Raw genomic sequence first — 16,271 nt, 5'->3', positions numbered from 1 at the left:
TGGTGGCTTTATATTGTCACGTTTATTACACAGAAGTTTAAGACACCTGGCACAAGGCTACAGTAGATCTGTAGCCTTGTGCTGGAGCTGTTCTGCTGAGAAAACGATGTACTGACAAAACATCTAAAATACACCAAGCATCTTTTACTCAAAGAGCAAAATATGTGTGATAGACCAATACTGACCCAGCTTATGTATATAGACGTGGATGAGAGAAAGTAATAAACTTAGGGGTAAAGCCTCTTTTTTAAAAAAAAAATGAAGACAAAAAGAAGAAGAAGAAGAAGAAGAAGAGCAGATCCAGGGTGTGATAGAAGAGAGGCCTCGGTTAATGTGCGCTGTGCCATTTTCTTTCTCTTTTATCTCCTCCTTTTCTTTCTCTCCCTCTCAGCAGGTGCTCAGATATGGATTATGGTCTTGTGCCAGACTCATCTGGTCCTCAACCTACTCACTCTGCTCTCTATAAAAGCAATGATGAAACACTGTAGTGTCCACTCCCAGAGGTGCTAAATGTGAGGCCGTGTTAGCAGCATGTTTCAGGGTCCCCTCAGCTATAACAAGGGCGGTGAACACGAGACTGAGATGTTATGATTATACAGGCCAACACAAACACAGAACAATATTATTCTCCCTGGATGCTAAATATCACCTGGAAGCACTTAGCACTACACTGAAACCTCACAGCACAATCTGGAGGTGTCATCGATCAAAGTGTCATTATCGAAGGGTTTCTATTTAAACAGAAAGCAGTGCTGTTAATTGCTGCTGAAGCTTGTAGGGATATAGTGGTTAACAATGCTCTCTATTCCCCAAGACTCCCGAGGGTGGACGTGATAACCACCTCGCACCGGTAGCGTCTCGCATTTACCTCATTCTCTTCCCATTATTACACCAGTAGATTAGAGCGATGCAGCCAACAAATGGGGCACTTAACTGATAAGGGTCATTGAGCTAATTAAGACCTGCAGAGAGACTGAGCTCGACTCTGTTGTCCGTATAAGGCAAAGCCACTGATAAAATTAAACACTGATGTCTTCAATATTAATAACCATTACTGTTCCCTGCGCAAGCTTTGTCAGTGTTTGATGTGATGAAGTAGAGAATATAGGACAATATTAAACATAACAAAGAGGAATCTAATAACAAGAAAGGCCAAACTAAAAAAGCAAAACAAATGGAAAGTAAATTAAATAAATTAAAAAATACAAGTAGAACAAAAATAACAAAAGGTTTGGATATTGGGGATTAACCTACTTATAGCAGTAGTTTTAAACGTTAGCTCTAAATCTGGATTAAGGAATGGTTTCATAAATTAATTAAACATGTTTTTTTGTTTTGTTTTTTTTAAACGCCTTACAGTACAAGATACGCCCACGAATGTCTTCTTGTTTTTTTCCACTCCCAGGTTATTAAGGCACTTACTAGGCTGCAGAGTCGTTTAGCTGGTACTCTCGGGCCCGTGTGAAGCAGCTCTGGACACCGCCATCAGCCCACAGTCGTTGGATGATGTTGGACAGGTCCTCTGGCAGGGTGCCCTGCTCTTCTGCCGCTCCTGACAGCGCAAAAAGTTGGCGAGCATCATCCTAGTGCAAAAAAAACAAAACATAACATACACATCAATATATAAAAATGCATTTATTCTTATTTTTCTTCATGAAGAAACAGACTGATAAGTCTAACACTGCAGGACTTTGCTTTCACATAGCTTCCATTGTATTTGTAGTTTGCATGGAAAAATAATCCTGGCTCAGAATACATTTTATAATTACGAGACATAAGATACTAACTTCATTAGTTAGGGCAAAATCAGAAAAAATATTATTACAGTAAAACCATCAATCACTGAACCACAGAATTATTTTTTAAACCAATTGAGAAAATTGAAACTTGTGTTTATTGAAGCGTACAGCCAAGATTCCCTGGGTTACTGATATTCTCATTAAAATCAGTTATTAAATTTGGTAACTGGTTATATGCCACCGCCACAGAAAAAACAAACAAACCTGCTGTTATTCCACGTATTCTGTGTGTGCTTATGGTAATTTTGCATTTTAAAGACTGATATCTTGATCGGCATCAATTAAAAATAGCACAAACTACAAACCCTACACACTTCTGGTTTCATAACCAGAGACTTCTTTTTCTTTCCACATTACGTAACTTGAATTTCCTGTAACTGTACGACCTTCAAACAAGTCAATCAACAGGCTCGGGTTAATGATTCTCACGGCTTCATCCAGGCATACCCACAAAGTGATGGTAAAAGTATGTGTATGCTTGTATTCTCTCTCTGTCCTCTGTGTCAGTGTCCTGCAGCTCACCCTTACCCCTCGCAGTCAAGTTTACGGGAGGTAAACAATATTCTGCATTATGAAAACTCAAATCCCTCAGTGATGATTCAAAACAGGTATGTTTTTAGTGAGCTCAGCAACACACAGACATACAAAAGAGTTCTGTGCACTCTAAATCTTGTGAATGCTTCAATGTTAATGTGACTAAGATTAATCTGATTGATAAAAGGAGTATATGTCTGAAAGTGCCGTAACTGATCCTATATCAGTACCTTGCATTCACATTTATTTGGTAAACAATGAAGACGCATGTACACAACAAGTGTAGAGTAAAGCAGCTTGTTTCTTCTTGACTGAAATGATTGAAAGACACAGGATACTAAAAAGCTCTTTGCAGCTCACCTCAATGGCGGTATGCTTAACTTAAAAATTACTTTTTAATACTCTGTCCGGCAGAACCCGTCATGCAGCGCTTACTACCTTGGCAGAGCCAATCCTGACACACAACAGGCAGTTGTGTCAGGATTGGCTGGCGCACGCACACACGTTTATACAGCTACACTGAAATAAAGGTCACCCAGGAGGGTGAAATTTGGAAAACATATCAAATGTGTTTAAAAAAACCAAATCAAGGATTATTCGAGTTACAAAACAATCAAAGTTTCACAGCCTGCATGAATCTAAGATGGGGTGGAATATGAGGCAAGAATCACATGAGAAATTATAGCTCAGTAGAACAAATTATTTTGTTTCATGTTCTCTAGAGTAAAGACTGACTTTATTTCTGTGATCTTTTTATGGGTGGTACTCTGACACTGCAGGCTTCCATCTTCAATATCTGCTGCCCAGTGTTCATTTATGAATAGAATAGATCACACAGCACTTAAAGAGAAATTCTTGATCTGCATAATTTCTGCTGCCTCAAATCCTTAAATCCTCAAGATATGAAGGGTTATGAAGAAGGCAGAGAGGAAAATTTTGGTAGTGATTAGTCAAGATGATATCACTAAAGCTTAACTGCACTATACTATCCTGCAGGTTTAGTATAACCTTGAATGGCAAAGTTAAAATTACGTGGGAGCATTGGAGCACTTCGACCCTTTGTCTGCATTTTAATGTATATTTAACATTAATTATATTACAACAGGTGCACTGAGCAAAGTTTAAAAGTCTAAAGCTCAGAAGTTTCCGGTGACTTATGAAAAGAGCTGCAAAATCTTAACATTTTTGCATCACTAATATCATTTCACTCATATCTCCCTCAGGGAGAGGATGGCACTGGGTGAAAAGTTCTGTATTTTAAAGACATACCGCTCTGGCAGACTCCTCATAGTCAACCTTGAGGTTGGCCATGGCTTTGATGATAGCCATAATGGACTGGATTGTGTTGCTGTAGACGACTGCTCTGTACTGCCTACACTCATCTTCTGAGTATCCATCCTCGTGAATAATCCTGGAGAAAAGAGGGAAGGATGGTGATTCAGATAAAGCAACAACCCATACATAATTTATGTTAAAAAACTAAACTTAGCAATTATTCACAAAGCTGAATGCTGCTATAAAATAATGAAAAGTACTGTAGCAGACACCTAAAAAAAGAACCTGTTAAAACAATAGAAATGTATATTTCATGAGATTAATTTAAAAAAAAAAAAACAACAACAACAACAAACACACACACAGATTTGCATGTGATGCTGCTGGTCTGAGCTACTGGGAACGTTCAGGTGTTTTATATCATTCAGTTACAAGAGACTAGAGCAAATATTTACTTGCTTTTTGAGTTGTATAGATACAACTGTAGAGAGGGGAAAAAAGCATTTGTTTGAAAAGACAGAAGCCTCTAGGCTGGAAACCAAACAGAACTATCTTCCCCAGCCTGCCTCAGCCAGGATGTTCAGTGGTTGTGTGATGTGCTGAATAGGACCTCATTAAAATGCAAGAGAGCCCACTGTGAAGCAATGTGAGGCGCAGCCAAAATTACTGAAAGCGCATGGGTGGCTTCCTCTCACACTAAATGATTTTAGAGAATTACGTCCTTACAAGTGACAGTCTTGTAAGGCAAAAATAAACTTGTCATTAAACTCTTTACAACTAAGAACAATCAGGAACTTGATATTTGGCACAAAACTGTTCAAACATCACATGAGGTTTCTCATGTGATGTCAGGCGCACATTGCTTGGGAGTTTTCCGCCATAATGGACATGAAGCAACTGCCAGTTGCTAAGGAAAAATGTGTTCCCGGCTGGTTGGAAGTGATTCCTGAACTTTTCTGGCTCTTGCTATGTGAAATTAGTTGCAAAGAAGGTCCTACACCAAAAACCTCCTACTGACTGCCAACTGATCGGTAGTTCAACTTGGAGACCTTTGTCGTCAAAGCAAAAGCTGTTCTGCAGCAACTATGTTTTAAAGTATGTAACTTTTAATTTGAAGGCAATCGATCTCTATGTCAACTTTGCGTTATACTTTTCATATTCACTACAGCGGTTTCTAGACGAGCTCATCACTTCCACCAAGTCCACAAACATACAGTCCGGATCAAAAGTTTAAGACCACTTGAAAAATGCCACACAAAAAAAAAAAAAAATCATATTTTCAATGGTTGGATCTTAACAAGGTTCCAAGTAGAGCTTCAACATGCAGCAAGAAGAAATGGGAGTGGGACAAAACTTTTTTTGTGCGTGCAATTTATTGAAAACAACACTGTTTCACAGCTGATCAACGTTTAGGACCACATGCCTTTAAAAGACCGAATCTGTGCAAAAATGTGGATTCATTGTCATTTTCTGTCAGGTAGTCACACTGTCATGATGTTCTGATGGCGAAGGCAAAAAACTGTTCTTTTTTGAACGTGGTCGGGTTGTTGAAATGCATAAGCAGGGTCTCTTGCAACGCGCCATCGCTGTTGAGGTGGGACGTAGTAACACAGTCATTTGGAATTTCTTAAATGATCCTGAGGGTTATGGAATAAAAATCTCAAGGGGAAGACCCAAAACAATTTCACCAGCACTGAGCTGGAGGATCCAATTGGGTGTCTGTCAAATCCTTGACCCTTACTGGTGCCGACTGCATCAGACAGCAAACCTCTTCAAAGACATCGTCTCCTTGAATGCCACAGAACTGACCGTTTGGACTTTGCAGGAGAGCACCAAACATGGGACATTGAAAGGTGGAAGAAAATTTTATTCTTTGATGAGAAAAAAAAAATTCACCTTGATGGTCCTTATGGTTTCCAACGTTACTGGCATGACAAACAGATCCCACCTGAGATGATTTCTAGGCGCCACAGTGGGCGCCATAAGGGGCCGCTTTTTCCTTCGGTGGAACAATGGAGCTTCAGGAGGTGCAGAGGCGTCAAAACCCAGCTGGCTATGTCCAAATGTTGCAGAGAGCATCCCTCATGACTTAGGGCCCTCGTCTGTGTGGTGACAACTGGTGTTACAGTTTTTTTTGGAGGTGTGGTCCTAAACGTTCGATCAGCTGTAAAGCAGTCTGTTTCAGTTTAAGTGTTGTTTCCAATAAATTGCATGCTCAAAAAAAAAAGTTTTGTCTCACTGCCATTTCTTTGCTTTTTTTTTTCTTTTTTTTATTTAAAGAACTTTATTTAACAAATAATGAGTTTACAACACACGAACAGATGAAGTATACAGAAGAACAGAACATGAACACACAAAACCAGGGGTAAAAAGAAAAAAGTAATAATTATATGAATACACGCAAAATTTCACATATATATTGTTTTGAGAGCCTTTTTGTTGGTGGAGTCTGATATTGATTGTATGTACAATTCCACATCCTTAAGAAAATGACAGAAATATGGTGTTTTATTAGTAAACTTACATTTATGGATAAAAAATTTAAAGTATTAACAAATTTATTATAAAAAAAACATTTATCATTCTTCTTGGGGAACTTAAAGAAACAGAATAAAACATTTTCCCATCGTAAAGAAAACTCCCTTAAAATATGGACAATAACAAACCTGCTAAATTCCTTCCACATCTCTGTTTGAAGAACAGTACAAAAAAAGATGTCACCGTTTCTGGGTGATCCCCACAGAAAGTACAATTATTCTTTATGTCTCTTTTAAATTTTACCATGTAGTGACTGGCTGGATAACATTTATGTAGAATTTTAAATGAAACTTCCTTCACCTTATTTACAATCAAATATTTATGGGGGATCATCCAGACTGTCTTCCAGTTGATATCTGGAACATATCGGTTCCAGTAAGATATTATATATGGGAGAGAGACCATATCTTCTTGGAATAAACTACGTATTCTCTTATTGCTGTTACCAAGTTCCTGTGAAAAGCAGATTTTTCCTACTGCTGACTCAGCTGGATCTGGGAGCTCACTGCCATTTCTTCAAATCAGACCTTCAACATGAAGGTCTGATTTGAACCTTGGTAAGGTCCAACCAAGCAAAATATGTTTTTTTTTTGCCATTTTTTAATTGGTCTTAAAACTTTTGATTGGGACTGTATTAGTGACCAAAGCAATCACAAGGTGTTTTTTTCCCCCTCAGCTGATTGGGAAATAAACATTTTTCCCTGAAAACCAGTGGCAGTCAGATGACTGACTCTCAACCAATCAGGGAATACTCAGTTTTCCCTTATGAGTGGCGATGGTTGACCATTCTCTAGGGCATATGACTGGGAGCTTAGTCATCGAATTGTCACACATCCAAAATTACAGACAAGTTAACGTCACGTGGTTACCGGTCACATGTCTGCAAAACCTCAAGATTTTATTTATATGTCAACACAGAAAGTACTCGCACATCATCCATCAAAATGCAACAACATGTTTGATTTCTGGAAAGGTTATAAACACCAAGAGTATTAGAAGAGTGAGTGGATTTTCTTATTTTAATTTAGTTTTTATTGTTGGAATATGCTTAGTTTAAATTTAGTTTTTATTAGTTAAAGTGTTAGTTTCAGTCTTTTTAACTATTACTTTGTTTTCTTTTATTACTGTACGGAGGGCATGTGTCAAAGGCTAGATTTGGGAAAAGTCAACACATTTTACAGGAAAAACACAAAACATCATGAATGCAGCAGACTCAGTGTTGTAGACACACTCATCAGTGCCTCATCAGGCAGCATCATTGTGTTTATTTTATATCAGTTAACTTCCCAAGTTCACAAAATACTTTCAGTTTAATTCTTTTCAAAAGACCAGTTTTTATTTTTATTTCTGTTAACTAAAGTGTTTTGTCACATGTAGTTTTAGTATTTAGTTTAGTTTTTCTTAACTATATCAATCTTGTTGATTTTTTTCCTCATTTAACCATTTTATGACTGCTGGTTTCAAGGCCTATAATGGTTGTTGTATTGGTCTGTGGTGTCATGTACAAAAGAGTGACATCCCCACAGCCTCATCACCATCTGTGGTGGCACTGAGGGCGTGGCTACTTGCTACAATATTCTTTGAACAAGTTTATTGTTTTTTCTTCCTAAGTTTTTTCTCTGACTTTCACCAGCGGATGTGGCGTCACTTTTGGGCTGCCCCAACTTCTGTGAGGGGGACACCGGTGGGTATAATGGGCCTGTATGCCCTGTGGACCGGAGGGAATTTTTTAGAGAACTCAAAAAAATTGTAATCCACTCATTTTGTCATTTCCTGGAAATGTCAAATTTTTTGGCAAGCTCAAGTTGTCACAACCTGGATGTTTACCAGTAGAATTTATTTATAGTACTTTAATATTTTCAAAACTAGATTAAAAGAAACCCCCTCAGTAATGCTGCAGGCCCCCTGGGAGTCTCACACCTTTTTTACAACAAAAATTCTTCTTTTCATCATTATTAGTAATGGAAAAATTCCACACACCAAATATTAAATTTATTTTGTACTCTGACGAAGGAAGACAAAAATGCTGAATCTCTTTCTCTCTCTTTTTTAGTTACTATGGGATTAATGCTAATGATGCATCGAAAGAAAACAAGAAAAAAAAACAACCCACATCAAGCATATTAATGTGCCTGTGAGCAGGTTTTCAAGAACTATATGAGTGCTTAGTAAGCTGCAGCAAGTGAAGAAAATCTACACAATGTGTATGACCTGATGCGTATTTTATGCATTCGTGCACCGGAAATAAATGTTCGATATCAGTGTAAGAGCGAGTAAAGAGTGTTTCAGAGACTGATGAGAGTGAGAATCAGGCGAGAGACCAGCAGTTTCATTTATGAGTACAGAGTAATCAAAGCCTATAAATACACAGGAGAAACCATATTAGTGCTTGTATGACGAGCTTCTCATACAATTACTACATCTGGTGTAAATATTTCTACAAAACCTCTAAAAAAATCCTTGTATCCTTATCAGTCTGTCTGACAGTTTCAGGTTATGAAGCAACCATCTGGCCTGCACAATATAAAATCATCACTTTTGACAAATAAAATTAACACTTGTGATACATATATAAATATTCTGTGTATATTAGCTACAGTATACAGTTCCTTATAATTTCTGCTTTAAATGTACTTTTATTGTTATTGAACCACACACACCAAATATTACTGTTTTATAGTGGCACAAAGCAACAATTTGTCTTATTTATCTTTTAATAATGGAGCCTTAAGCCATTATTAAAGGCTCCATTATTAAAATGCATAAAAGAAATATGTGATGTTTTTTTTCCAAGATTATAGCTCTCTCACTAATTTGTTCACACAAAACAAAAGAAAAACAGGTGGCTCAAGATGTACTTAAAATAAATAGTTAAACAACACCAATGGCACATTTATACTTAAGCATAAGTGATTTTATACAATCACTTATGCTTAAAACATATACTGAATTGGCATTCATGATGGGAGGAAAAGCAAAACAATGAGCAGTCACTCACTTCATCTGCTTCACAATGGTGCTCTTCCCCGACTCCCCAGCACCTGCAGAGAGAACAAAAACAGGCAGAGGTTAAAAATATGCTCCTGTTAGCTGAGAAATGTAAACAGGCAGCCAGTAAGGCTGGCTCACATCTGGACCCTCGTCTTATCCCCTGCATAAGTCAGCTCTACAGTCTGAATTCAAACGGCAATGCAGGGATCTGTTAATTTCACAGCAGACACGTAATAGCCACTCTCAAGAAACTACTTTTATCGTAGTTAACATTTTAATGGAAATGTCTTGCACTGATAGGATATAGGCTTTTCTTATCCTCTACTATGTTTATTCTAACAGCCTGAGGCAACCAGAGAGAGCTCATCTGCCACAAGGAATCTAACACTACACGCAGACGTACACCCAGGGGTGCCTGTCAGTGCACTCTCTGCTCGTACTCGCCTGGGGTAAAGTCTTTATGGGATGACCCTCAAAATACACTGCTACGCAGCATGCACAATCAAGCCCCGGGGTAGGAATGGGCCAAGATACTTTCCACAGACAGCTGTCAGCTCCTACTCCTCCATGGTATACAAGTGAAGACACTAATAGATCACATGCAGTTCGCCTTTCAATAAAAACAGCTTACACAAACATCCAACGATTTAGATTAACTAAAGTCGCTTTGTGTGCGGTGTGTACTATGATTAAATATATGACCAAAAACCACAGCAATGTCTGAGTGGACAAAAGGTGAAATTGTGCTGTTGTTCAGCAGGATATTGCGACATTCTCAAATTTACGTTATCCTCATGGTTATGAGGCAACTTGCAATTCACACCATGATGGAGTATTCATGAGGCAACACAGTCTCTGCGGCACATTATGAAGAAATGGAAGAAAGATGGACTGTCCCTGGCTCTTTGAGTGTAAAGTAAAAATTACAAACTGATTCCGTATTTCAAATAACAATGATGCAGGTAGAATAAATAAAAATGTGGGGTGTTCACAACATTTTAATCGATTATTATTCTCAGAGTTCAGATCAAATACTTACACTTGAATAAATCATATTTGCTGTCATAGACTTTTCTTGTTTTATTTATGTTGTATAAGCTGAAGCAGTAGTATTTAGTAGTAGTTAATAGGGCTGGGCGATTGGGCGATATAAACGATATACGATAGACAATAGAGATTTTGACTATACCGCTCTATCGCGATAGCGTATGTTGATGATGTCATCAAGCTGCGCCTGTTTTGGTTGAAAGCATCGCAGCGGCTACAACCATTATCATCTGCAAATTATGCCAGCCGACAGTCATAGCAAAGAGATGAAGCACTTTTGAAATATGGGGAAAGCCAAAAACTGCGCTTCCTCCACTTCCGTAACATTGATTCATTAATGTTGAATTCTCTCACAGCTGTTCTATTCCCATGTTGTTGCAGTATATTAATAACTAACCTCGTATTGTGGATGAATAATCTCAGTTGTTCTCCTGACTGAAGTTTGGCCCGTGTATAGCATCCTGCTATGTGATTGCATTTGTCTATAACCACCAGAATCCCTCACGTTAACTTTTATCGAGTGGAAAAAAAGTTGGCGTTCATCCTCCAGCTCCACTGTGCTAATGTTATGCTAACATAGCTGTGTCGCTAGCAATCACGTAGCACAACATTATATACCAGGTAGTCCAACTTCAGTAACCCTACAAACGGCACTGCTGTTTAGTTTTCTGTCTTCATTTATGTTGGAAGTGATAGCAGAGCTGTACGTTTTAATTGGTTTCAAAAATCTCTCAGTCAGAACATGGTATGAAATGTTTAGGCGGAAACTAGCGAGCTAACTCCTGTTAACTTCTAACTCTGTTAAATTTAATAAATTCTGTTTTCATGGATGTTAAACTTAATTGTTACACCTGGTAAAGCAGCAACGCTGATGATTTTATTAAAGATGAAAGAATTTAGACTGTTTTTAACTCTGTGTTCTTTTGGAGTTTTGGACCCAGATTACTCCGCGAAGCTCCTCACTGCGGCAGCCGTAATGCTCTGACAATCCATCAAGCAGTGCCGCTTACCAAAGTTGTACTAAAACATTTTTTAACAGATTTCTGCACGCCAAAATCGGTTCGAGGTCCTTAAGCACAACCAGAATTCATACATAAGGCACAATCTCGATTTTTGAGAAAATTAAAGGATTTTAAGTGTGCCCACTTAAATAGTGTGGAAAACACTTATACAGAAGAAAAGAATATATCGCGATATATATCGTTACCGCACGTGCTTCAAATTATACCGCGATATGTATTTTAGGCCATATCGCCCAGCCCTAGTAGTTAATAGGGATGGGTACCGGTATCGCACCAGTTCTAACATAAACGGTAGTAACCAGACCGAAAAGCAGCGCACATTTTGGTGCTTTATTTCGGTGCTTTTTTTCCGGTGCTTTTTTTTTCCTTAGCTGTGATACACTTCTAGCCAAGCATTTTACGTTTCTGAGGATAGTAGGTGGGTCCAGGTACGTACGTTCTTTTAGAGCAGAGCTACAGATTAAAAATGCCCAAGGCGAAGCGTTCAAAAGTCTGGCTGTACTTCACAGCAAAATATGCAAACTCAGCAGCCTGCAACAAGTGCTTTAAGCTGATACTTTGATACAGTGCAAAGGAGGTAACACCTCGAATCTGATGAAAGACCTGGCGACGCAGAGCGTTTTTTTTAAAAGCCGAGAAATGCGCCGTATTTGATAGCTTGCTGCGAGACCTCACACCGGGCACATCTACTGCGGGTGGGTTGCCTGTTATTGGACCTGGAGTTAGCAACATCCCCCAAAAACCCGAAGAGGAGAGTCCTGGCCCCTAGCCCTGCCAGTGTAGCAGAAATGATGAGGATGATGATGCAGCAGCAGCCGTTCTTCTCTGCGTGAGTCGCTTAATGTTGTTCGAGTGTAATTTACGTTGAGTAGGCTAACCGCGTTATTACATTAATGCATGTAAGGTGAACTAGCAAACACTGTCGTAGTTACATGCGGCTGTCTTCTTGTTTGATGGCAGATACTCCCTTCACCCTGGCCTAAAAGGCTAAAATGACCAAAGAAAAAGTGGAAAACAGCAAAACATGAGAGGTTTTTGGACAAAGTTTGTCTTTTTTCCATTGATTAAGCACTGCTTCCAGCCAAGAGTGATACCATATATGCCCCATAGCTGCAGAAAAGGCTAACATTGTTATCTTTTTACAAAAGAAACAGCTGAACATGAGAGGTTTTTGGACCAATTTTGTGTTCTCCATTCTTTAAGCACCGGTTTGAGCACCGTTTAAGCACTGGCACAGTTTCAAAAGTACCGGTTTGGCACCAGTATCGGATAAAACCCATCCCTAGTAGTTATTTTAACTATATAGCAATAACAGGGCCCTCTTGGGAAAAAACACAGAGTTTATAAATCTGACTGACCAGAGCTGAGATAGCTAGCCTTTCTCTTACCACACCTACACACAGATTCTTCTGAAAGTAGTAAACAAGCACTTTGGAGTTTGACCTGTGAAGCTAAAACTGCTAACAGAAATGAGTAATGATGTCTGGCACATACCTTGATGCCACTGCTGCTTTGATTAACAAATAACTAGAAGCTTTTGATATCGTATAATACAAATACTTTCTGTGATAATTGCACTGATACTACCAATCCTGTTATTTTCACACAGCATACTTTGATCACCATGTCTCATTTTGAACTACACAAGTCCAGAAGACTGCAGATCCATAAACACAGAGACAAGTCATTCCCACATGCCATTTCAATACTAGTGCTAGGAAACATTTCATGAGTCAGTGCTGAATAGAGTCCCTCCACAGTTACCTATAACTTGTGACTGAATACACAAAATGTCAGACAATCCAACTGCCCCACATGCTAGACTTAGCCCCTTCTTTAAAAAAAATATATTTTCAGTATACGCAAGGACATGAAACGACAAACAAATTGATGCATATACTTTAATTATATGAAGAAAATGCAGCAAGGGATCACACTGCTGGTGGAAAAGCAGCAGACGAGGAAAAGTGGAAAATAGGGGGAAAATAAATACTGTCCACTGCCTAGCAACTGGGCAATGTGCACGACAGTTGTGGTTGTGTCTGACTCATGGCAGAAAATGAGGAGAAAAACAACACAGAAGGGGAAACAGGACTGCCAGTGCCCAATGTCCAGTTTCATTTGAACAAGATCAGTCAGCTTTAGTGTTTAGCTTACTCTCACATGAGTATGTTAAAAACACACACAAACATACACACAATATAAAAGATGAAGAATGTTAGTGTGCATACATGCGTAGCTCATCTTGCTTGCACGAGTGTTGCTGAAGTAGGGCTTATTAGCATGAAGATGTGTAGTACTAGGAAAAGCAGCAGGGAATTTGTAAATCTCCCAGCAAGACTCAGGAAATTGTCTGATTACTGATGGGTTACCATGTGACTGGCAGAACCAACACAGAGATAGTACAAGGTGCCAGGAAGCCCACAGGATTAACTGGGGTCCAGCTGCAGCTGGATGAAGCTGAGGCCTGACCCGTACATCTCCCTGTATATAATCTGTGAATCTTTGAGCTTCTGTACCAACATTTCTTCAAAATGGTAGTAAAAACTGAATCGTACACTCATGTCTACAACCCAGCAGCAGCAGAAGTAGCACAACGAACCAGATTACAAATATCGAGAGCTGCACGACCAGCCAAAACGTTGAGACATCAACACACCGTCATCTAACAAGCCCTTCGGAGACTGACTGAATTTCCAGATTTGGGGATGGGGTGGGCTGTCATTAATACATTTGTGTTAAAGGGAAATGATCCCAAATGACTGTGGTACTTTTTGGATGTATTCCCTTCACACATTACATCAGCACAAAAAGAAAAAAAACTTCAATCAAGTCCCAGGTCGCCACAGAGAGAAGAACTTATAATCGCAGAAATGGAGAGAATGCATCAATTCCACCGGGTTATGTAAGACATCAAAAACAATCCATTTGTGCGTGTGGTTGCTCCAGGCCACCCAGTGAGTTTCATTAATTTAACTGTTAAAGAGCAGACAGAGATTAAGAAAAAACCATGTCATGTATAGGGACCCATTTGGTTTGTGATTTCTACTCAGTTAAAACCTAAATGAGTTTGCCTGTAATTGGGTATCTACCCTTTTTTGCAGATGAGCTGGTAGCTGCTTTATGTCATATTGGAATGAAATGCAATTACCTCTATTATCCTAAGGGAAACCTATCCGCTCTCTGTGTGCCAACAGGTGGTTTAATGTTTGGATACTTGTAGGTGTTAAATTAACCACACAGACAGTAATCCCCAAAGCATGAAGGGGAAACACTAATTATCTCTGCAGAACTTCACCTCACTAACACAGACTCCCTTGAGGGACAGTCATTGTAAGTACAGCCTTTAAGTCTATTAGAGCCACATTTGTCTCGGCAGGGAGAATGTGATGGTTCAAATGCACACAGCAGTACCACCACCTGCTACTGCCCAAAGAGTTGAGTTGGGTTGCAGTAATAGTATGGCTTATTAGCAGTCATTAGCTCCAAGCTACAGAGATTTCCTGAGGGCTAATTTGCAGATTAAGCCTCAAAAACAGATCCATTAGCTCATTTTTTCCTCTCTTCTTAACCTAGGAACCTATGGGTTGACAAGATTTTAGTTTTCTTATGCAGAGACAGGGTCTTAGAGGGGAAAAAACAACAACAAAAATCAAAGCTCTATCCACCCCCCACATTTGACCAGCAATGAAACATGACGAGAGGAATGACTCTAATGTTTCTGTGAGAATTCCCGGCATGCCCACACCATCTCTACAGTTTTGTCGTTTGGGTGAAGCAAGAAGAAACAGACAAGTCTAGACAACACAAGAAAGAAAATGAAAGGTTCTTCCTGCTGTTGTTTTAAGATTCAACTGCCTGATATGATGAACTTTTATGCACTGTGTCATCAGCACTATTTTAATGCTAGAAATGAATCGCGTTGAAAATGAAACTAGTTTCAAAGACCCACCTCCCATGGCATTAAAGTTTTTATGCTATGTATTTGAATAGATGTGCATGTGTTTGGAGCAAGTGTGATCTATCCCGGTGGGACTGGGAGCAGGACAAAGACAGCAGTGTGGGTCCCTGCTAGCTGAGAACACAGGCCCGCTGTTGATGTTTAAGATGCGACCACTGCAATCAGTGCTATAGCTCACACAAGTTACTCACACTGCACCACTTCCTTTCACTCAGCATGACAACTTACTTGGGCAGCCATAGCCTTTCTCCAGCAAAAACATGACAAAAGGTAAATCTCAACAGACAACAGGCACTTAAGAGTCAAAACAGACAATATTGAACTCCCTTTTACCTTCTTATTGTACAACAAAGTCCCCTAAACTTTCCTTACTAAGCACTGAACACAAAAACTGGGCTGGGAGGAAATCCAGCAACTGCTCTTAGATGAAAATTATGTCTGAGGGACATTTTGGTCAGTACAATCCGGTTGTTAAGTCTGACGTCACTAGCCGTGTCTGGGCCTAAACTCTGCTGCAGGTCCATATATCAAACGATCACTATGGCATTACTGAGAGTTGAAAAACTGTCTAAAGTCTTTCATCTTTAATAAAATGATCAGCGCTCTGCTCTACCAGGTGTAACAATTGAGTTTAACATCCAGGCATCCATGAAAACGGAATTTATGACATTTAACGAGTTAGAAGTTAGCAGAAAGTTAGCTCGCTAGCTTCTATCTAAATACAATATAGCATGTCCTGACTGCGGGGTTTTGGAAACAAATTAAAACGTACAGCTCTGTTATCACTTCCAACATAAATGAAGACAGAAAACTAAACAGCAGTGACGTTTGTAGGGTTACTGAAGTTGGGCTAGCTGGTATATAATGATGTGCTACATGACCGCTAGCGACACAGCTATGTTAGCATAATATAAACAAGCTAACTTTTTTTCCACTCGATAAAAGTTAACGTGAGTATTCTCGGTGGTCAGGAACAAATGTAATCGCATGGCAGGATGCTGTAAAAGGACCAAACTTCAGCCAGGAGAACAACAGAGATAATCCATCCACAATACGAGGTTAGTCATTCATATACTGCTGCATGGGCTGGGCTGTAGTTACATC

The 16,271-nt window shown here is 39.2% G+C and overlaps 1 protein-coding gene across 1 annotated transcript in view; it reads right to left on the bottom strand.

Annotated features, from left to right (window-relative positions):
- The window catches only part of LOC309706505 (guanine nucleotide-binding protein G(i) subunit alpha-2-like), a 61,086-nt gene that overhangs the window by 6,084 nt on the left and 38,731 nt on the right, over window positions 1-16,271 (bottom strand). Inside the window, exons 2-4 of the mRNA XM_082533099.1 lie at window positions 9,145-9,187; window positions 3,603-3,744; window positions 1,423-1,583 (exon numbers count right to left, since the gene is read on the bottom strand). Coding sequence (XP_082389225.1) covers window positions 1,423-1,583; window positions 3,603-3,744; window positions 9,145-9,187 — 346 coding nt within the window. The remainder of the gene's footprint in view (window positions 1-1,422; window positions 1,584-3,602; window positions 3,745-9,144; window positions 9,188-16,271) is intronic.

This window comes from Aulonocara stuartgranti, assembly GCF_965226115.1.
Source record: "Aulonocara stuartgranti genome assembly, chromosome: 5".
NCBI classification, from domain to species: Eukaryota; Metazoa; Chordata; class Actinopteri; order Cichliformes; family Cichlidae; genus Aulonocara; species Aulonocara stuartgranti.
Note: the sequence above shows the minus strand (reverse complement) of the source record. Positions and strands in the feature narration are given on the sequence as shown.